The sequence below is a fragment of the Rhinolophus sinicus genome, linkage group LG09, assembly GCF_036562045.2.
Source record: "Rhinolophus sinicus isolate RSC01 linkage group LG09, ASM3656204v1, whole genome shotgun sequence".
NCBI lineage: Eukaryota > Metazoa > Chordata > Mammalia > Chiroptera > Rhinolophidae > Rhinolophus > Rhinolophus sinicus.
This window is the reverse complement of record NC_133758.1, coordinates 90729540-90754511: the sequence shown is the minus strand read 5'-3', so window position 1 is coordinate 90754511 and position 24972 is coordinate 90729540. Positions and strand designations below refer to the sequence as shown.

The 24972-nt window shown below is 33.2% G+C and overlaps 1 protein-coding gene across 16 annotated transcripts in view; it reads right to left on the bottom strand.

Annotated features, from left to right (window-relative positions):
* The window catches only part of PHF14 (PHD finger protein 14), a 174376-nt gene that overhangs the window by 139111 nt on the left and 10293 nt on the right, over window positions 1-24972 (bottom strand). For all 16 annotated transcript variants that reach the window (XR_012498888.1, XR_012498886.1, XR_012498887.1 and 13 more), the window contains exons 4-7: window positions 19606-19750; window positions 10873-11032; window positions 5958-6069; window positions 2914-3051 (exon numbers count right to left, since the gene is read on the bottom strand). Coding sequence is in view for 12 of the 16 variants with exons in the window: in XM_074340780.1 (XP_074196881.1) it covers window positions 2914-3051; window positions 5958-6069; window positions 10873-11032; window positions 19606-19750 (555 nt within the window). In the remaining 4 variants the exon portion in view is untranslated. The remainder of the gene's footprint in view (window positions 1-2913; window positions 3052-5957; window positions 6070-10872; window positions 11033-19605; window positions 19751-24972) is intronic.

Genomic DNA, 24972 nt, shown 5'->3' with positions numbered 1-24972 from the left:
AGGCTTTCCATCTCAGAGTAAAAATCCAAAATCTTCCCCAAGTTCTTCTAGGTCCTACGGTGTGATGTGGCCCTCTGCTACCTCTCCTTCCTCCCTTCTTACCAACTCCAGCCACTAACTCTGTACCAGCCATACCAGTCTCCTTGTTGACCCTCAAACCAAGTATGTCCCTACCTCAGTCTCTGCATATTATTCCTCCACCTGTAATGATCTCTCAAATGAACGTATGTTCCCTACCACTTTCCTTACATATGTTTCATAAAATGTCACTGTATTAGAGAGCCCTTCTTTGATCTCCCCATATAAAGGAGCATTTTACCCTCCCTCATTACTCCCTAAATACTTTACCCTGCTTTATATTTCTTCACAGCACTCATAACAACATATTTTTGCTTACTTTTTCACTGTCTGTCCTCTCCCATCCTGCCAATCAAATGTAAACTACTTTAAGAGCACATAGTTTGTCTGTTTTGTTCACTACTATCTCTGTAGGGTATATAACAATGCCTGATACATAGTAGGTCAATATATCCATTAAATAATTATGTTGAATGAATGACAGTAAAATACATTAATCTGCAATCCTTAAATAACTAAAGGTAAAAGATAGGTAAGTCAAGACAGTCCAGCTCTAAGTTTCTGGTTCTTCCAGGGAACCTTCTTTTTTCTGTATTTATATCACTTTTGTCCACATTAGGCACTGTGATATCTTTTAATACCATCTCGTATGGGTGTTGAACATTTCATTGTGTTTACTATCTATCCCCACCTAAGTGAACACTGTACCTTAAAGCTATTTGATACTCCCTGACAGACTCCTCTACCCCAATATCTACCTCACTACTTTGCATATACGCATAGGCCCTCAATCATAACTTTGACTTCACCAAGTACCGTGAAGCTGCTTTAAATATAAATTTCACTGTTTGCTAAACAAAGTTTAAGTCACCCCATAATACAACTTAACTGGGTTATAGAACACAAAGAAGGACTATTATATTTATGTTCCACAAATGCTTGCTGAGTTATATTTGTCATTCCTCAACTGCTGTGCCTTGCAGACATTTTATGATTAACTCGTTTATAATACAGTTGTAATTTATTTCTTAAAGAGTCTTGCACTCAAATCTGAAACTCCCAAATGAAGACCAGAAAAGAAAAACAATAAATTTGAGCAATAATTCTTAATTTCTTATTACTGTACTTAAAATTTCTAGGCCCTTTTACACATAAAAATATTAAATGCAAATTCAATGCCCAGATGCATGGTGTCTAGATACCAAAGAAGAAAAATAAGTTTGATGATGTATGATTTCTGAACCACAAAGAAAACTATGTCTATAGCTGTTCAGTATTTCTTCTTATAAAAACTGAATGTAACCAACTTAGCTTTACTGATATTCTGCACACGGTTTCTATCTAAGATAAGACTCTGTATTCAGCTTGATCACATTTGTAAAGGTATATTTTTCCCATTTGGCATTCATCACTTGTTTATTTTCCCCTAACTTTTATGAATTATTTTATCAATTTTTAAAACACTCATACATATTGTATACAGAACATGACAGTCTAAACCCAAGGTGAACTAAATCTAAATTAATATTAAGTGTTTTTATGTATTTAAATTACATTTCTTATAAAATTTTTTGAAATATATATATAGAAGTTTCTTTATACGTAATAAAATATTATATTTTATTTATATAAAAATTAGTACCAATCTAGCTAATGGCAAAATAAGGCTTTATCCAGGAAAGCAAAATTATCTACTTCAGATTTTACAAAGGCGTTAGATATTAACTATTTATATTAAGTTTATTGAAAGTTGACATTTCCTTCTGAAACAAAAATATGTATAATTCAATGATTATATAACACTTTAAAAGTATCCAATTCTACTTTTCATTTTTAAACTGCATTTGTTAAAACAAAAAGAGTAAATTCTCATTCTGCAGCTGAAACTCATCTTATTTGATATCGTCTTACCTAGGAAAGTACTAATACTCTGCTCTGCACATACTTCAGAATTAGCCAACTGCATTTTTTATTATATTTTACATTTTCTTAAACTTACGTGGCCCTTTCCAAATTCACAATTTACCAAATAAAAGAAGAAACATAACAAGAAGAAACATAAATCCATCATGGCTATACAGTAAGAATTACCACACACTCAACTACCTGCCCATATAAAAAGCTTTAAGAAGCAACAAAACTTGGTCTCAGGACTCTTTAACAGACTTCTTAAAAATTACTGAAGACCCCAGAGAGCCTATGAGTCATATTTATAGATATTTATCATATCAGAAATTAGAACTGAGAAATTTTTTAAATATTTATTTTAAAATAACAATAAGCCCATTACATGTTAACATAAATAACATATTTATGAGTAATACTATAATTTACGTACACACACAGAAATTTATTGAGAAGAGTGGCACCATTTTACGTTTTTGCAAATCACTTTAATATCTAGATAGCTAACATTAAAGAAGATACCGGGATTCTCAAAACTGTTTCTGCATTCAGTGTTATATTGTTATGTCATATAGTTTCTGGATATCTCCACTACTGCTCATGAGACAATTAAGAATAAAAAAAGTATATACCATTTTCATATTGTTATGAAGACAGCTTTAACCTCACAGACACCTTGAAAGAATTAATTTCATGAGTCAGATCTCACTAAAAATTTTAACAGGATTTCCAAATGTCTGACTTGCTTTAAAATTGGAAAAACCTGATATTCCTTGTTTATTCTTGGAGGTTTTAGACCAGTGATTTAGGTAAAGACTTTAAGAATAAACCTGTACATTTATTATATGATGCATACCTATTGTAGGATATAACAGAGTACTGAGAAGTCTTAGGAACATACTCACCAATGATAGGTTTAAATATACCTACCTCTTCTGCTGCTGCCTCTGAAAGCAGACCTTCCTTCTGAGCACAGGTCACATGGAAATATGCTCTGCACATCCCTGCATCACAGCTAATGCAAACTCCAGTTCTAGCAAAACGAGGGTCTTCACAGAAGCTACACTCCTACGATGGAATAACAGGAAAATGCTCAGAGTAAAAATATTTCCAGAACAAACACTGCGTTCTCCTACAAAGCATCCACAAAACACAAGTAGTGAACCAACACTTTATCAATACAAACAATAACTGTAGCAAGTCAAAAGTTTATATGAAAAAAAGCAGTTCTGTTTGTTGTTCAGAAAACCAAAATTCCACTGATAGTATAGTAATGATGAAAATAATATTATTTACAGACTTATCATGTGTTAGGTATTATTCTTAGCACTTTACATATATTAGTATCATTTCACATTATTCCAGGTACTATAAGTATTTCCATTTTATACATGACAAAATTGAAGGGAAGATAGGTGAAGACATCTGCTCGAAATAACACAAAAAATTATTGGGAACCAGTCTTCAAACCAGGGTTTTCTTACTTTACAGTCCATGCTGTTAACCATTAAGCTACACTGATCTGAACAATATAAAACTGCTTGGAAAAATGAAAATAAATAAATAAAAAGCCAGAGAAAATTCGCCAAAAGATATAAACATTATAGCCAAAGAAATCATGCATTTTTAAAAATATCTTTAAGAAAATTAAAAGTAATCTTAAGTAAACAATTTGGTGAAATCAGTGACACACGATATAGCCAATTATTTACATTATATCTATATACAAAGGGAAAAAGTGAAAACTAAAAGCATAATCTGCTGAAATTACCCCAAATTTATTAACTTTTTTATCCTTTTAACTATCTTAACCAAAGAGAGAGAAAAAAAAATCTAGTCTCAAAATATAAACTGCTCTGGTAATAGGAATCTTCATAAAAGAAAAGCTTGCTAAAATTGTGGAAGACTGCCCATAGACAATCAAAGAAGTACTATTTAGTAAATGTATTCTAAGGAAATTAAATATGAGGGAAACATACAAACGGGGAAATAAAGTGTTTCAATAGACACTAAAAATGTAGTTAGAATGCTGTTGCAGTTAGTGATGACCTGCTGGGTAGACATCACCAGACTGACACATCAGCAATGAATGAAAATAACAAGGACAGAACTCTGGGCACGGATGTTGACACACCCCCAAACCCTGATACTCTACCGCCTCGTTAAGGGTCTTTTTCCAGTAACAGTAGAATGTGTATGCTATAAAATACCAGCAAATAGTAATCTAAACATGAGACCAAAAAATAGAGAGAGGAAATAGAGAAGGAGGGAGAAAAAAGAAATTAAATTATTTAAAGGATGTCAATACTAGGTATGAATGGAACCAAATTGTTTAGAATAGTTTCCTGAGTAATTTAATGTAATATGAAATTGAACAAGGGATTTCAGAGTGAATACAAAGAAACATTTCCTGACAATAAAGTCTTTATTAGAGTACAGAACAATCTTACAAAAAAATAGAATCTTCCTCAATTGCCTGAATCACTTAAAATGCTAGGGAACTAAGAAACTGAGAACACCGGGGAGAAAGTAATCAGGATTAGGAAATGGGTAGATGGTGTGGTGCAGAGGCGCTGTCCCAATTATAATTCGCAACCCTGTGTTTGATTTTGCAGATGAGCTAGAGAATACGTAATTTTCAACTCTATTTCCCAGTAATACTTCAAAACAAAAGCAGGTGATAAAGAAAAAATCAGCTAACAATTGCCCATTTGCTGACTCTTCATTCTAGAGGTCACTGCTGGCTTCAGTTATATGAAGTACTATCTAGTTACTGTTTTTTTAAATTGCTTCTAGATTTATATTTATGATAATAACATGTGCCTATTGAACATGACAAGCTAGTCCCTTCCAGGTTCTGTGCTTATGAATTATGATGCTACTACCAAAAAAGTACTAACTTCCACTTCCAGTAATGGTGGACTAAGTAATTTGTTTTAATGCTGCTCAACAGGAAAACGTAAACTTTTTTTTTTTTTAAACTATAACTTAAAGGTGTCAGAGAGCTAACAGGATAGTGTAGAATTACCTAAGGACCAGGAAAGTTAAGTTCAGTGCTTGAGCCTGCTTTCCTCCCCTGTGGGGCTTTTGCTAATTCTGGAGAGGGGAGCTGCATATAGTTTAACAGAAATTACCTACACTAAAGCACAAGAGTAGTGGAGTGCAGGGGGAGGGTGGGGCACGGGGATGGTGGTAGAGCCCAAGGAGGATATTCGAATTTTAATAGCAAAAACTGTCAAATTTCTATAAATTTTCAGTATCGGAATTTTCCAACAATCTATAAGTTCCCCACCCACCTTTAATATGTTATTGATGTTATTCAAGAGTCTTCCTTGCCAATTTCCTAATAAACAGGAATGAAAAGAGAACATATTGGTGCCTAATTAGTTCTAGTATTCTAGGAATGTTTGTGGTAATTTATACCTAAGTTTAAATTAATAACTGGGTGTTTTTATCACTTACAATCCTAAAGCTTAATCAGTGAAAACCAATTTATAAACTATCAAAGCTGAGGATCATTTGCTCAGCAGGTTATACAGTCATAAAGATAAAACCAGTCCTTGAAACCTGAATAAAATAGCAGGGGCTTCCTGTACTCTTTTTCATAATTTTGGTAAATTCTAAAAGTAAAGGCAAACATTATGATTGTATTTGATCCAACTAATTAAAAATAAGGATTTAGTCAGAGAACTCACTATTTACTAGGCAGTGTGTTAAATGCCAGAGAACTAGCAGTATCAATGAGTATTTTATCCCACAAGTTATTCTAAATTAAAAATACCTGAAAGAATTTATACAGTTTTGGCTTTCTGGGAAAATTACTATCAATAATAAATGATTCAGTGTTAACTGCTATATGAACAGCATGATTAATAACAAGCATTTATTTCTGTATTCAACAATATTAGTAAAAAGCTATATAAACTCGTAAGTAAAAACTTTCCCTTTAGACAATCAAAAACACTTTGTCTCACCTTGGCACCATATTTGGAATAGTTCATCTCTGTTAGTGTTACTGGTCGTAATTTGTCAATATCTCCAAAGGCTACTCCAGGAACATACAGGGCACAAACAATGTGAACCCATCTATAAGGAGAGAAGATAGGATTTCGCTATCAAACCCTTTCATAACATATCCACGTGGAAAATAGACATAAAATATGTGCCACCTCAAATAACCACTGAAAGAATTCTGTGGTCAGATTTCAGAATCTCAGAAATGCAAATGAAGAGTATGGAACATGCACAGAATATCATTTAGTTACAGAGAAAGGAACAACAATGAGCACTACTTTTCCAGCAGCTGTTCAAAGCCAAGAGTGAACAACTGTAATTGCTTTTCACTTAAAATTCACTGCACTTTGCACTTATCTGTTCTTAAATATTTGCACAAAACCACTATTCAAATGAAATAAAAATTATTTTCATATGCATGAAATGGCATTCATATTCATTATTTTAAGCACTCTGAGAATTAAGGATCCTAATTCAGGAACTATGAAGTTACTCTGCAGCCATTAGGTAAAATTGTTCTTTCTTGTTTCTCTTTTCTAAAAGTTGTTGCATAATCCTTAAGGATATTATCTTAAAAATTTTTTTGGTATGCATCTTGACTTTCTTCTCAGGTTAAACTGATTGCTAGAAAAATGTACAGAACAGTTATAATAATATAGGGAAGTCATATATCATTCATCTGTTTACCATACAACCTATGTATTAAAACATATTCCCCACGTATAATTTTTTTAAGTCTGAATGATTCTGCAACACTAAACAAAGAATCCTCAAAGTTTCAGTACACTAAAAAGGAAAAATAAACAGGAGTTGACTTTATTCTGGTTTTTAAAAAGTGCTCTGAACCTTTTTTTAATATAGGTATTATTTGCTTACAACCAAACAAAATATGGATTACTGGATTTTGAAATTCATATAGATCTGTATCACTTCTGAAGGAACAGGGTAAAAATAAGATGGCAAATCTCTTTTTTAACTTTGTGAATATACTGACAACAAATTCTGCTTTATCACAGCTTACGAGGCTAAGATTGCTTCATGGTTCTCTTTCTTGTGATGCATTATGAGTTTTAAAGAAATGAGACTAAGAATCATTTTATAGAGGTACTGGGAAAAATAGTTACACATTTTTAAAAATTATCTGTTTTATTGAAAGAAAATCCAAGGTTTTGAGATTTTTCTTGATAGAATGTTTTAATCCAACTTCCTAAATCCATCCTGTGGAGTTCAATATAAAGATACACATCTTCGACAAGCAGCTGCTTTCTCAATTTAATTTGCTCAGTTTTTTCATGCTCCACTGGTGTATTAAATGCCGCTGTACTCTGCAGGAGTTTATCTTTGATAAACCCAACAGCTGGCTGCTTGCTTCATACTGACCTTCTTAAAATGTTTCAGTACAAGTCACACAAGTACCACAGATTTAAACCGCCATTTCAGTGTGATTGGCACACAAGTGTATCATTTCCCACAACCACTCTTGAGGATGCCAACCTGAGTCTTTATTAAAATACATATCAAACAGCGGAGACAATTTTGGCCCTTATTAATACCTGTTGTAAATAGTTTTTGGTTCATTTGTTTAGCCACACACACTTTAGGACTTTGTAATGAACACAAATCGAGAAATCAAAAAGGAATAGTCTTCCTTATTACTTTACCATCCATTTTGCTTGAAGCTATGATGGCAGATGTTGATTGGGGAAAGATGCAGAAAACAAGCACCACAGAAAACCACCAAAAAACAAAGAGTCAGAATTGTCATTCTAGCATAGAAACTATTAATAGATTCTTTTAAAATCACATACTTTAATAAAGCAAACTAAGTAGAAAGAGACTTCTCAAAAGACTCATTTCAGAATGGGAACTCTATTAATCAACCAATCTGATTCTGAAATGCCTTGTATTTGCAGTACCTTCACAACATATACAACAAATTCACTTCCCTTGTTATTTCAGTCCTTCATTTATTCATTCAGTAATCATTTACTCAGCGTCTATCAGGAATGGAGCACCACACAGGCAGTTTGGAAGTTATAATAATGAATGTTTAGTGCTTGCAGCATTATGTCTAGTGTGCTATCTCTGGATAGTAGAGTATGTCTAGTATCTCCCATATCAGGTTTATAAGACCACGTAAAATGGTAAAATACTCTAAAAAATGAAATAAAAATTTAACGACAAGAATGTACTGATGTTTTTCTCACATTAAATTGTATCATTTTCTATGTAGAACTGGTGGCTCCCATAAGAAAGAGAGAAAAAAGTCTATCCCATGTCAGTTACAAAACCTTTTTCATTCTTTCCATACATTGTTCTTTCTTTTCCTGTTTTCCATGTGAAGCTACAATACTAAATGGCTTGTCTCATCTTGACTTTTTTTGCCTTGAATCAAGCTAGTGTTATATCCTTCAAACTATATAAAGACCTATAATTTCCACTATAGCCTATAGGTGAGTGTAGACATCAACACAGATAAAATGTTCACATAGCATAAAAGGACGTTTGCCAGCTGCACAATCAAGGGAGGTGTCTCTGCATGTAACATCCATAGGAGTCAATACAAGTATCTCAGTAAATCTAAACGGTTAAAGAGGCTTCCCTTTTCTTCATTCAGAAACAACTTTACAAGTTGTTTTGTGGATTGTGATAACATGAACAGACAGGTACTTCACAGCTTTTCAATAGAACTTTCAAATTATTAACAAGAAAAACAGGTTAAAAAAAAGAAATTATCTTCCCTGGAAGGAAGCTCTGTCTTGTCTCAACTTGCCTTATGCACTATAATTTACTACCATAAACTTCAACTCTCAGGACTGCAGAGTTACCAGAAATAATTTATGTAGCTGGTATGTTATGATTGCCTTAAATGTGCAGAATAATACTTTTAATAAGAAAGTACTAGTAGTGAAGCAGCAGCAGAATTAAGGAGGCAGCCGCAGAATTAAGAAGACATTCATTGACCACTTATGATGTTCCAGAAACTGTATAATTGTTCCATGTAATCGTCTCAAAAGTACCAAGGAAACTGAGGCATATAAACATTAAATCACTTGCCTAAAATCACAGTAAGGAAAGACCAGAATCCAAATATAGGTAGTCCACCTTGAAAGCACATACTTTAAATGTTGTACTAAACTCCTTAATTCTAGGCCAAAGTCAGCCCAAACATAAAATAATGCCCATGTCTATGATATGGACCACAGATTCTTATCAATACATCAAATTGTTTGTTATATATTTCTTTTATTTTTTGGATAGGCAACGAAGAAAAGAGGTCAGATGGTCAGCCATTTTTCCTAGACATTGATACACAGGATTCTCCCAGAGTCCGTGATAGTCTTTGTTATCCCAACAATCTTATATGGCAAGAGCCTGTCTATCAATTGAGGCAAAAATGAGAAAAATAAGAAAAACAGTTTTTACTTTACCAAAATCATAGTTATTAAATTTGAAATCCTATCCTTAATTTTGGGACAAAATACATCCTATCATTTTCAATATTAAAATATGGGAAATGATGATTATAATTTGTATGGGTTGTTTTGTTGTTCTTATTAAAAGATTAAATATATTTGATAAAAACAATGAACTATCTTTATGCTGCAAAATAAAAAACTGAGCACCCCCTCTTACAGGGTGGGAGATGTTGTGGATAGTGATCTACAAAATATAAAAGGTTAGGAACTACTCTTATATTTCAGTCACCCATCCCAGATGGATGGGAAAAAAACATTTAAGATATCAACACTAGTATGATGATAATGCTCACATGTGATAACAAAGATAGGTGTGAAATCAACAGTAAAAGGAACATAGGTCTTTGTGCTATTTAACAATTTACTGCCTCTCAGCTCCAAATCCACCTTTCCATATCTGCTCTGAAACAACGGACAGAAGGTCTTCAGCTTTTCTGCTTCAGTGAGCATGATGTTAAGCTTCCCGAGAGAGTGATGGAGGGCCTTGTAAGAGGAATGGGCTTCCCAGCAGGACTGGGAGGACATCTGCCAGGGCCCTGTCCCACCACATACACTGTTCCTCAGTGACCTCATAGGCCTAGCCTGGACATCACTTACTTTCCTGTGGCCCTCACCACAGACACCACGTACTGCAGGTTTCACACCAGTGCCCCAGCTCCCTCTGCAACCTGGGCTCAGCCACTCACCAAGAACCACAGATCAGTTCTGGCCCAAGCAAACCAGCACACTTCGCTGTCATCCAGGAGGCTGCACCTACACTATCTCTAAAACAGTTTGGACCCCAGCCTGGAGGAAGGGGTCACCCTTACAAATCTGTCATTCCTTGGATCTCTCCTTCAACCTTAGAGTATCCTTTAGAGTTCTTTTGTATCTTAGGGTTATTCTTGTATCATAGCTTAATAATTCTTTAAATTAAACTTCCCTTTTTAAATTACTCTATGGGTTCTGTCTCCTGATACACTTATTTTTCTTTTTCCTTTTCTTTTTTTTTTAGTTTCAAGTGTACAAAACAATGATATACTCTTAAAGTGAAACACATACAGGTTCAAACTTGACTATTCACCAGCTTGTGGTCTTGAGAAAAACAGAATTACTTAAATGATCTGAGCCTTGGGTACTAGACCTATAAAATGGGAAATTTTACCACTTGTCTCATCATAGGGTTAATATTTGAATTAAATGGGATTATGGGTAGAAAGGCAAATGTAGGTACTCGGTCTTTCCTCCTCCCTGCTCTGATCTGTAGCCTACTGTCCATTTACTCTATGCCAACAAGATACAAAGAAGCAATCAATGAAAGGGTGTAACTCAGAAAATCAGAGTAAAAGAATAGACTAGTCAAAAGCAGACACATTATAAAGCAGGTGTATTAACCCAACAGAATTATGACATCAACCTTCCAGCATCTGTCTCCTTGAAAATTCCATCCTGATTAGGGCATAGTTCACAGCTAGGGGAAACACCACATTTACAGGCATCACAAAACCAAGGTTCAGTGGAGTTTTCAGAAGCTGAACTCATAATAGAGTCACTCTCTCCGTCCACTCCATAGCAACCTAAAAAAAAATAAAAAGTATGATTAAATAATTTATTTGTTGAGCTCACATTTATAAAACCACAAAAGAAAAAGGGAAGGTAAGTAGAGAAAATTCTGAAAAAGCTTATAATAATATTAACATCAAAACACAAAAATGAAATCATTTTATAAACAATGCTTTTTTACCTACCATAGTATATGCAATAAAGTAAATTTTAAAAAATAGTTTTAGACATACTAGAACAGCAAGGGGAGGGGGGAATCTATAGTTCTTTTAAATTTTTTTAAATTAAAATAATTACTTAAATATGAGTTTTCACAAAATAAAATCAGACTGAGTCTAGGAACTATTGATTAGTAAATATCTATTGAGCCCCCTTTGTACTAGGCAATAAAATCTATACAAAAGACTATAGTCATGCAAAACAAAGATACAAACATAAAAGCCCCTGATTTAATTTTGGAGATGGCAAATTAAAATACATTATATAAATGTAAGTGCAAAGTATTAGTAAAAGGAAAATAAAACAGAGAAAGACACACGAGCACACACACACACACAGAATGCTACAGAACAATTTGAATAGTTCAGACTAGAGTTAGACAAGCTGAGTTCCATTCACAAATGAGCCAGCCTCTAGCTATGTGAGGTATTTGTTCTTTTTAAACATTTGTAATTCTATTAATAGTTTCCGTAAAAATTTATTCATAATCAAAATGAATGAAAACAAGAGATTACTCTCTTTTCTTCTCATTCACTAATAACTCATTCTGAGAGGAATTATTTAAATCATTTAAGCAGATAATGTGATAAAAATTTTTAAAGATCCTCATGAACACACCAAAGATTATTTGGGATCAGTCTTTACATTTTAGAGTAGGACACGTTTTATATATATATATATATATATATATATATATATATACACACACACACACACACATATATATCTATATCTATATATCTATGTATCTATATATCTATATATCTACACACACACACACACACACACACACTTCAACTACCTTCCAATTATCAAAAGCAAAAGGTTTCCTTATTAACTCAAATGTGCATGTCTGGAATTATAAATAATACTTTTTAGAGAATTTTCATAAGTTTATTTGAACCAAAACTGACTACAATTTCCAGGAAGCAAGATCTCAAATGCTCCTCTATAAATAATAGTTGAAGTGATTATTTTGGTTTCCAGATCTGTGTAAAAATCTTATAAAATCAAAAAGATTTTCCCTAATTTTGACCTTAAAAAAAGTAGATCAGATGTACAGATGTAAGCTAATCGGAAATTCAGGCAGGCCATCACTGTCAACATCTTGTTAAGATCAGGGTCTCATCACGAAAATTCCTAAAACTTAATTTTGTCTATAAACTCAGTGTTGATGAGGCTCTCTCAGTGCCTGGCAAACCAAACTCACTAGAAAGCAATGTCACATCCATCACGAATAATATTCTCAGTATAATGATACAAAGAAGAATGCATTGGCACCAACAAAATACTGACAATCATGGAATCCACTAAAGGCGAACTGAAAAGTTGAGAGACAATTTCACCCAGACTATAAAAAAAAACTATGCTGCACTAGTGATGGGTTACAATAGAGAGCATTTCTCTGGTGACTACAATAGTCATTGTAGTCAATACTTTAGGAATAGTCAATACTCCTAAAAATTTGCTTTTCCTAAATGGTGCTGGACAAATACCAACTTTATATAATCCAATTGCTCTTCTTCTAGAAAGGAAGACATGGCACTCATGTTAAAATTTCCTTTAGGAAAGAACTTCATGCACACATAGTAGTGAAATAGATCATGGCTTAATTCTAGTCCAAATGTATGCCCTTTTCATCTTTAGGCTTGGGCATTTTTGTGATCTCCTACCTCTCGAGATAGGTCGCTTCTACAAACATCAAATATCAACCATCCCAGGAACCTACTGACCAGGTTTATTCTAAGAGGGTAGTCTTAATGATAAATTCTAAGGGACACCCAGAGTAACCTCCAAAAAACTGAAGACATTAGAAAAACAACTGTGAGAAACATGTAAGTGACAATCACCTCTTAAAAAGCTCCACCACTTGGTTAAGTTTATATACAGAGGGTGCCAAAAAGATGTATATACATTTTAAGAAAACTGTATTAAAATTGTAATACTCAATATATACCGGTAACAAAAGATGAATACAAGTCATGTTTGACTTCTGCAATTACAAGAGGTGCTCAAAGTGGTTACCGTCAGTGTCCAGACCCTTCTGATGACAGCAAACTACTGCTTGAGCACCGTTGACCAAAGTGTCCACTTGTATACATTTTTTTGGCACCCCCAGTATATCCCATGTAAGGTCATGTGATTATCTGAACTGGCTATACACCAAACACATAACAGGAGCCTAAATTGGGAGTGCCTTCTTACCACCAAATGATACCCAAATTAAAAAAAACAAAAACAAAACATAACTATATAAATGAAATACTGAGTCAAATCACTCAGAAAAAGAACAACATACAATTAGTAAATAATTTTAAAGTAACATTAATTTACTAGATGACATTTAATAGGTCAACAGTCATGTGTAACTATTTTATTCATACAATACTACCACTCAATACAAATTATAATTAAAATAGCCTAGTAGGCAGAAAACTAAAAGTTGATTTGTAACTACGATTTATATAAGCTGCTTCAGGCAAATCCAACTATTGTCATCTTATGCTTTTCAAAGGCTTTATAGCAGTGAAACTTAACATAATGTAAAAGTCATATAAAAGAATGCAAAAGAAAAGATTTCAAAGGAGCTAGACTTCGGTATACAAGATAGGTAAACAAAGTAATCAAAACTCATTGATTTCTTTAAAATCATTAAATTGTGGTTGGTAAGCATCATCTTCATCACTTCTGTTCAAATGTACATTTTTCAAATGACAAATCATAAAATGAAAAGGAAATACAATTTTGTTCTCGGGAGCAGTTATTGATTGTCACCAATAAAGGACAATTTTTCGGAAAAGGAACAGTAAGAATAATACTGTATTCAAAGACAAATCATAAAACAAAATAAAAATAGTCAATCTGTTTTCTCAAAGGGTTATGCAATAATACAAGGGGGAAAAATCTATTTTCTTTACAAAATAATGTTCCTTTGAAGCAAATTCTTTCATCTGTATTCACACAAAAAAAGCAATTACCAAGATAATAAATCCCCTAATGGGCTATGCATTTTATTCATTTCATTCACCAAAATCAAGGTAAATTACAGCAGTTCACTTTTTTAGAACATAATGAAATTTCAGTTCTATATTTTAAAGAATATACTTCACACAACAAACATGTGTACAGAACTTGAACACCTAGGAACGACCTCAGAAATGATTTCTGAGAGCCTGACTCAGAAAATTTCTACTTTGTAACCTAGAAGATTGGTTTCATACAAGCTCAAAGAATAACCAGCAAGTGGATAAGTATTTCTTCTTCAGCCTCACTACCCCTGAAAACTAACCTACACCATGTAATCACCTTTACAGAGTTCTCTACTTGCCCTTCACCTGCCATGTTCCCCATATATCTTTGCCGTAACTGTTGGGTTTACTCAGCTATAGACCAAAGTTCTAGCACTTTATAACCACTCTAATCCATTTTAATTAATGATTACATGCATTTTTAAATCTTTTTTTCTTTCTTCCATACAAAACAGAATTTAAACTACTATAAAACAATGTTTATTCTACCTAATTCAGTAAAATATACAAAAGGTGATTGTTCAATATGATTATGGAAAATAAGTTTTTTATATGGGTAAATGTATAAAATTAAAAAAAATTATGGACATACAAAATCCATTCTACATGAGTTAATCCTGTTTTCAAATGAGTAAACAGAAAACATGTTTCTACAGCTAATTAGGATCAACCTGTAAGTAACACATGCAACCTACACAAATCATATTTAAGGAAAAATAATATAAAATGTGTTTACAATTGTTTTGAATTAGGCAAGGGTATGGATAGTCCAAATGAGTGGAAATTTCCCCCATTCAACTTGTCACAAGGGACCAGAGGCCTGCAGTCTTCTACCTTCCTGCTATGTATCTGGACAAACTGCATCTCTGAGACTGAGTTACATCATCTGCAATATGTATTTAATTATATCTATCCTAATAATTTCTCAGTATAAAGGAAAAAAAATTGGAACATAAAAGTTGCCATTTAAAAAATTAAAACACTTTTTTCTATATTTAACATCCTATACCTTGACCTGACTACAAAATCCACTAAAAGATTTTAAAATGAGTAATGTTGTTTGTGAGTAAAGAACTTATAATATTCATGACACCTGTCAGAAATATATCCTAAAGCATAAAAGAACCAAAGTGTCTTTTGACTTATAAAGTCCAAGTGGTTATAACTTGAACATACTTTACTACCCACTCATGAGGATATATTTTGGCATACACTAAGAAACAAAAATAGTCTAGAGTTAGGCTAACAGCAGAATGAAAAATAAACAAACGGGGGGAGACATCTCATAGCAGACCTGATCTGATTTAATGCATAACAACTAAACTTAAGGGTAAGTGCTGGCAAGTGCACTACCTAATGCTCTGTCTTGTACTGTGACACATAGTGACACTTTTCTTCAGACACTGCAGTCAACACATCAGGATAACTGACATCACAGTCGGGTACCCTACCATTACCAGTCAGTTACAAGATCTCGTCACAAAGGTGTTTACACTAAATGACAATTTGAAACCCTTCCATTTCAAAAAGAAAAGAGATTTATCCAGATGAAGTGAGTCCTCTGAAAAGTAATCAGACAATCATATTTAAAGAGCAACATTTGGAGTACAATCTTTTAGCAAAACCTCAACTTAGAAGTCTCTCTTAATTATGATTCCTTAAGGAGTATGTTTAAAAAGGACGAGGGAGGGAGAAGGAGGAAGGAGGAAAGAAAAGGCAAAGGAATACACCAAAACACTAACTATGGTTGTCTGGATATTTGGACTATTCGAAATGTTTTTTCTACTCTCTGTTCTATATTTCCCACAATTTTATTTGATATTCATATATTATATTATGATAGGCAAATAGTTTTCTCTAAAATAAAGCATTCAAGAAGTTCATGTTTAACCATGAAACGGTTAAGGGAAAGTTGCATGGCTGAATTACATTTACTAGGCAACTGCATTTTTGAAAAGCAAACAAATCCTAGCAATACTAACTTCCTATTATACTTTATAAAATTTCCCTTTCTCTGAATTAATTAATTTTAGATGAAAATTCATTTTGGGACTTAAAAGTAGTACAGAACGATCTACAGATGTGACTGTATAAAAAGGAACATTCTGAACACTGAAAAATACCACAAAGTTAAAAGGTACAGGTCAGGATCAGGATAAAAAAATATTTGCAAGGGTGGAAAAATCATTGTAATATATACAGCAGGCAAAGGATTAACACTTAAAAAAGAATTCCAGTAAGTCAATAGGAAAAAGACAAGTAAAACCTATTAAGAAATGACAAAGGAAATGTACAGCAAGTAACAGCAATGAAATGCAAATGGCCTGTTGGGAAGGTCATCACCAGTTTGACCCAAGAGCTGGACCTGTGCAGCTGGAGGCTCCCAATCCCTCCCTTGTACGTGGAATACGTGTTCCACTTGCCTTCCGGGCACTAGACGCTGCCCAAGGACACAGCCCTGAGATAGAAATGTGCTGCTGAGACTACCTGGATTGGGTACGTGATGAACTCCAGTTACGGCTTCTATATAAACTTTAAAAGATTCTGGCTGCCGGTTGAGTAAAGATCTTTGTCTTGCTGCCGCCCAAGGCAAGCCTCCTAAGTTCCTTTGCTGACTAAACCTGCCACCTACCCCTCTGGAGGGATCTGCCTGTTCTTCTCTCCCTGCCCTCCAGGGGAAGGGGGCCAGTTTCTCTCCTATGGTTCCCCTCCAATCTCATTGCCTTGCCATGTGTTCCCCATCTCCGCTGAAGTGCGAGGACCAATCTACTACTTTCTAGATTGCACATCCAATCTCACAGCTTTAAGTAACATCTGCAGGCCGATGAGTCCCAAATTTTTATCTCTAGTCCCAACATTTTACCTCCCCTCCAGACAGTTTAAAACCAAACATTGGAACATTGCAATGGTCTCCCTAAATGGTATTCCTGATTTCCACCTTAGACCCACTTCAGTCTACTCTCAATCCAACAGTCAGAGTGATCCTTCCAAAATATAAATCAAATCAGATTAGATTAATTCTCTGATCAGAACTCATGTAAGTCTTCCTCTATCCATCATAGTAAAATCTAAACTCAGTACTATGACCTGCAATGCCTCACCTGTTTGCCCCAATCTCTACCCCACCACTAACCAGCCGGCTCACTCAGTTCTAGCCATGCTACTCTCTGTGCCATTATTCCAAGCATGTTCCCACTTCAAGATCTTTATATTCACTCTCCCTCTTCCTGTTCTTTCCCAATATCCATATGACTGCTCCCTCACATTCTTCAAGTTACTGCCCAAATAACACTTTATCAGAGACAAACTTCTACCTATCCACTCAACCAGCTCTACCCATAGCATTCCCAATATCCCTTGATCTGCTTTATTTTTCTCCATTGTCCAGATCACCCCTTGATATGCATTTATCTATCGTTTTATCATTTCATTGCCTGTCTCTCTTACCAAATATTAAGCTCCATGAAGTCAGCAATTTCTATATTCTGTTTATTTTATATGCCTCAAACCTACAGAATACCTAGCACACAGAAGATACTCAACAAACAGTACTAAAAAGAAATTAACAAATAACAGAAATAGGAGACATTCCCACAGTGAGCCTTAGCAGCAAGAGGGCAGCTGCATATGAAGGCAACAGAAGAGTTAAAGAAGCACAGGCCCCACAGGTGGCAAAGGTCCCCTAAGTCCAGCAGACTCCCAGAACTACCTGGGAGGAGGGCTGTCATAGCAGAAAGGCAGGTAAGGGCAAGACTTTAGAAATAGTGTTCTGTGGTAGTCACGGCCCTGATAGGGGAAAAAAAAATTAAGTGATAGGGAAGAATAATAACTTACCACAGAAAAACCTGGAAGACACCCTCTCAACCAAATGATCAAAATAAATAAAAAACCTGGAAGACACCCTCTCAACCAAATGATCAAAATAAATCAATCAGCAACTGGACAAATAAACACTATATGCTTCCTAATATGATACGCTGAGAACACAACATAACCTCTATGGCATCCTGCCCAAAGCGCACAACCTAAATCTAATCATGAGACCACACAAGAAAAACCCCACATTAAGGATATTCTATGAAAGAATTGGCCTGTATTCTTCAAAAATGCCAACTTCATGATACATAAAGACTTAGGATCTGTTCTAGATTAAAAGTGACTAAACAGACATGATAACCAAATGTAGTACATCCTGGATTTTAGTTTGCTACAATTGACATTATTGGGATAATTGGTAAAATATGAATACAGTCGATAAATTAGATAATAGTATTCTATCACTGCTGATTTCCTGACTTTGATACTTATCTGGTATGTAAGAGAATGCCCTTTTTCTTAAGAAATGCACACTGAGGTATTTTGGGGTAAAGGGGGGATATTATGTCTACAGTTTACTCTCACAGAAGTCAGAAATACACTGTTAATTAGAGAAGATAAATCAAATATAGCACAATGTTACCATTGGGGAAATCTCAGTAAAGAGAATATAGGAATTCTTTGTATTACTCTTATAACGCTGACATAATTATTCTTATATTACTAATATGATTGTATTACTCTTATAATTTCTGACATAAGTCAGAAATTATGTCAAAATAAAATTTTTTGAGTAAAAAATTACATAAAAGTTTAAAAAATTAGGAAAAATCCTTTTAATATATTACAGTGACTCCTATTTCAGATTTTAAAAGATTATCTCTACAAATTCTCCTTTCAAGTTCAAAATTAAAAATAACTAAGAAAGAATAAACTATGTAACGGCCCTAAATTTAGAATGTAATTTTTAAAATACTATTATACATTCCACTGGACTAACTTACTAGACTTTTTCTACATCTAAATTTCATTTAAAAAACTGGAGATAAAAAATGCCATGAAGAAAAAAACACATAACACTAACCATCAAAGAAATACTGAGGTTTCCACATAACATTTCTGTTTTAAGTATTTAAAAACACATCTAGCGTGGGGGGAGGTTGAAGAGGGTAAAGGGGGTCAAATATACAGTGATGGAAGGAGACTAAACTTTGGGTGCTGAGCACACAATACAATACATAGATAATATAATATTATACCCTTGAAACTTATATAATCTTATTAACCAATGTCACCCCAAATTTAGAGTTAAAAACAAAAAAACACTCATTTAAAATTAACATAACCTGAAAAATAACATCCATCATATTTTAAGGATTCAATATGTCTTATATCAATTGAAACACCATGGAGTGTTATAGAAAAATCTTAGAATAGCACAAATGTAAAAGAGTTGATTTTACTTATTTAAATGCAGTGTCAATCAGCAGTTTTTAAAAAGATAAAAAACAAAGCAAAATTACCTTCATGGACTGTAATGCCACAATTGTCACACTGAATTATTTCATCAGCATCTTCGCTATTATCTCCAAGACAAACACAGCAAATCAGAATATGGTCCATTTTTTGAGAACTCCAGTTTTGACTTTTCTCAAGAATCAGCGAGTCCTAGTATTAAAATATACCATAAAATCACATATTTAAATTAAAAGGTAACTTTAATAAAATTCTCTTTTAATTATTTTATGCATTTCGAAAATTATGGTGCATTCTCCATCCTTTTAGTAATTTCAGAGTATGCTACGTTTGGAGAAGTACACCTCTTTGTCAAGACCCTATAAGCGCCCTCTAATTTTTTAACTTCTCTGAAAGTCCCATATTCTCCCTCCTCGAGAAAATGAAAAAAGCAAGCATGCAACTAACAACTCTACATCTGCTTTGACATTCTAAATTATAGTCTGACCCCTTAAAGTAGGAGAAAGGAAGAACTAACCCACAAATAATTATTAACCCTGTATATAGGTTTAAAAGTATAAAACATTAGGTTTCTACTCTTCGGAAACTTATAATCCTACCTAGGGGAGACAGGACATACATATATTAAACAGGAAGAAATCAATTCAAGATAACACAAAAGCAAGTATGTATGAGAAGGCATAGTTACAGACTCTATAATCCTTAAGTGTATAAGAGGAATTCAGAAGTTCCAGAGTCATCAAACTACTGAATACATAAGCACCTACTGAAGTATATTCTGTGAATAAGGGTACAGAAAACCATCTAAAAAAGGATCTATTTGCTAGAAGAGTCAGATCACTCTATTAGGTTTATGTCAAAAATTATCTAGTGTAAATTGGTAATAAAGGTACCTAGCTAATTGTAAAATAAAAGGATAAAGATACATTAATAAACATAAAGATATTATTTCAAGAAAATGAACAGTTTGCTTTTTTAATTTAAACCTTCTGTATTATGGATTTAAATTTTAGATGATATGTTAACAAGACAATGATTCTCATCATATTTAACAAATTTGTCTTAGCATTACCTATAATAAAAAGATGGCACTTGAGTCTGTATATTTTCATGTAAGAACCTAATCATATTCAGAAATAAATTAATAAATTAGTTCCAAGCATATAGTCATTAACTGTATTGTTTCATATTAACGTTTTTTTAATATTCTTTTAAACTGACCAATATTGAAAGGTAACACTTAGTCATCATTTCAATAGCAATTAGTGACATCTGAATGACACTTGAGTGTCACAATTAGTAACACTTTCAATATATTTCTGTGTAATACATCTAAACTTGCAGTTGATCTGTAAAGCAAATCAGAAAAGAATGCAAAAGTCAAAAAGAATATATGCCATTTCTCTAAAGAATTTTAGTACTTAAAAATTTTGTATTTTGCTTCTTTTGTTATAAAACCAAATAGTTTAGGGGCTTTGGACATGAAAAGCAAATAAGGGTAAAACTTCCCGAAAAGAAAACTCATGTTTTACAGGATTTTGGTACAGAGAGCAAAGCAAAAATCTACCCAGATTTTCATCCCATTAGCCATGCTTCAATGTAACATCTTTTGACTTAAAGCCAAAAGTTCTTTAGTTTCATTCTCAGCTCTCATTTAATAGGTGTTGAACCTTGAAGGTACAGTTTTCTCATCTGTAAAATGGGATGATAAAAATCATACCTACCTCAAAAGGTTGTTGTAAGAATTAACAAGATAATGTGTGCAAGAATATTCGCGAGACATACTAGATACTCAATAAATGCTCATTCCCATTCTTCTTTCCTCTGTACTTCTTGTAGGTGGTTCAAGAAGAGAAATATAAGCTGACCATTTATTACACTGGGAAATCTTCCTTGGAACCCCAAAAGAAAAGTCGTAAGCCTCAATTAGCACAACCACTTTAAACAACTTCCCATGGTCAGTCCAAACAAGATGTTTTTCTTAGAATACTACATCGAGGTTAAAAAAAAAAAATCATAGGCTAGAAAAAGACCAAATGAACAACCAGAGTTGGACGACTGAGAAGTCACTCTGGTTTATGGACTCAACAATATTTCTCTGGCGGAATTACAACTAAACAGGCCTTGAATAAGGTTTACCCATGTGGGAAACAAGTAAATTTTTTGGATCAGAAAAATTGAAATCAATAGGTAGCTCTAATTCCGTTATTTTCAAATTTTTCAATTTTTCTCAAAAAAACAGTAAGTAGCTAAATTATATGTCTACACCATCTTCACTCCACACATATTGTCACTTAGAAGCAGAAAAAACAAAATTAACTGGTATTTGTGACCCTCTGATTCCCATCATTAGATACTCTTGTTACAAATATGATGAAGAAATGGGGGAACTAGAACTCTACAATATTTCCCAACCAAATGGCTGACAATGATTCCATGGGAAAATCTAAATAACACTCTCTTAAAAAATTATGCTTTAATTGTCATTAATAGATCAAACATAAGTTTAACACACTTATAATCAGAATATAAAAGCCAATTCAGTATCAATTTTATCAGGATATTTCTAAAGCTGTATATAATTTTGCGAGTGTCTGCAGAAAAAAGTTAAGCTAAAGTTTTTACCACAAAATATATAATTTTGAAGTATGATTTTTACATAAAAATAGAAATCAGAAAGTGGGTTTTGAACAGTTCAAGAGTACCACCTAGAATATAACTTCAATATTATAGAATAATTTAAAGGACTCGACTGGTAATTACAAAAATAAATGGGACACTATAGTAATAAATTATAGTAAATTATTTCATTTTTCCCTTGGGACTTAAAATTTATACCAAAAATGATAATGTTGCCCAATGTTCTCCATGGATCTAAAATACATTTAGTGTTTATTTATATATGTATTCCACATAGATGATTATAAATAATATACCCAACAGGATAAATTCTATTTGAGTGGTACATGTTTTTAATAGAATGAAATTCCAGCACTCTTTATGTAAAACCAGAATTAAAGGAATCCTATTGCCCTAAAGAGAAAAAAAAATTAATATACAAAGAAGTCTGACCAATATTTCTTCCTGTTTTTTTTTTTAATAAGGTTAAATTCTCAAGAATCTCAAGTAATTTTTGAACAGTTTTACAAAATGATTTTTTTAGGCCTTACAGCAATTTGTTTTATTTTAAAATGTATAAAAAGGCAGTTGATTAATAAGTAAAAAGCTGTAAACACAAATGACTATTTGTAAACTTTCGCAAAATGTTTACATTTTAATTAGCAAATCAGATAACAATTGCCATTTCCTCACAAGACAAGACATCTAATCCATTTAACATTAACAGAGCCTTTTATTAAAACAAAAACAAAAAACAAAAAAAAACTTCTCTCTGAAATTTCTATTAATATGATTTTCTGTCATATATTAATTCTAATCCAAAGCTCCAGTTTCAAAATCCTAAAAATGGGAACCATTTTCTGAAAATGCTACACAGCTCTACCCAAAAAATTTACTTCAGAAAACTACAAGGCAAGATAACTTTAGCGAATCTCAAAGCTTCAAGATAAAAGTTTGAAAAGGACACATAATCATATTGAGGGATTGTTCAAACTGCGCTAAATTCAAAAAATGCTGTAGCACCACTGACAAAGGCAAGTGTCCACATGCAGAAAATGTATTTTATCCAATGCCCAATTCTAGAACAGTAGTTTTCAAGGTGTGGTCTGGGAATGCTCCTTCAGGGAGGTCCATAAGGTAAAGGCTATTTTCATAATAATACTAATGTAATTTGCCTTTTTCACTCTCTCTCAAGGGTGTAAGGTGAGGTTTTCTGAGTTTTAATTTGGAACTGTAAATATCCATATAACCTACCATATATAATAATTGGGATCCTCGATAATTTTTTAAGACTGTAAAGGAGTCCTGAGACGAAAATGTGTGAGAACCACTGCTCTAGAGTATTTCAAGGCCCGTGACATAGGTATATTAAGACCATTAAAAGACAATAGTTATAAAACGCCCCTCATCAAAAAAAAATATCAAAGCCTCTAAGAAACTTCAAAATTATTGAAGTGCCCAGGCATCATTTATATGATACCCAACATCATTTCCCTACAAAGAACCTGACATAGCAGCCAAGAAAAAAGTTTATCTGCTTATAAACTAAATATAATTCTATTATATATTTCTAAAGCCACATTTTTAGCTATCTCTACTACAAAGTAGTGTTTGAAAACTTAAAAGTAAAAACAGAAAAATAAAACTTCAAATATAATAAAATATATATGTATTAACTAATGGATACTTGGCAAGGCATAACTACCTAAGATAACTAGGAAAATAAGATACAAACATTGGCTATAAAACAGCAAGGGTTACCTTTAGTCATCTTTTTACAATTTAATATCCAATTTGAGTAACATTTAAATAGAACTAAAATCATCAGGAATTACTGAAGAATTCAAATAACAGTCTTGGGGGGCAAAAACTGTTATCAGGCTTTCAGGTAGAATATTATTGAGGGAAAATTAACTTTCTGTTAAGTTCTACATTTCTGTATAGGGTAGAGCAAAAGGAAAATTAACATAAATTAACAAGAGGAATTAATTTAGCTATTTAAGAACAAACAAGCCATTTTTCCAAGAAATGCTCTGGAATCTCATTCCTTTAGGATTGTTAACCTAAATATATAAAGTCCCATTATTTATTAAAGTTATTTCTCGTAGAAAAAAACGAAACAGCACATGTGGCGTTTAAATGCATCATAAAAAATAGTCTACAACCTCATAAGCAATACGTTATGTATTACAGATTATTAACAGATGGATAATGTACACATTTTATGTGGCAAATTTCTAAACATATGGAGGTATTCCCCACACCTTAATACTCATAAATCTAACCACTCTGGCTCGATCATTAGCCAGCCTACTTTTTGTGAATGTCAGGCTAATAAAAATGAAGTAAGAAAGTGATGCTGCCAAAGGTGAACTTATTCAGTAACTATAGATTGAGTACTAAGTGCTATAAAACAGACTGGATACATACCTAAATCAAATAAGAACAATTGGTTTTCCATACTTCTAATTCCATAAATTAGCATTGGGAATATGCAACTGCCTGTGCTACAAATTATAAACACTGCCATGTTTCCCCTAAAATAAGACCTAGCCGGACAATCAGCTTTAATGCATCTTTTGGAGCAAAAATTTATATAAGACCCGGTCTTATTTTACTATAATATAAGACCCAGTCTCATTTTACTATCAGACCTGGTGTGATGTGATGTGATGTGATACCAGGTCTTATATTAATTTTTGCTCCAAAAGACGCATTAGAGCTGATTGTCTGGTTAGGTCTTATTTTCGGTGAAACACGGTATATTATATTCCAAATGACAATTTGCCTTCACT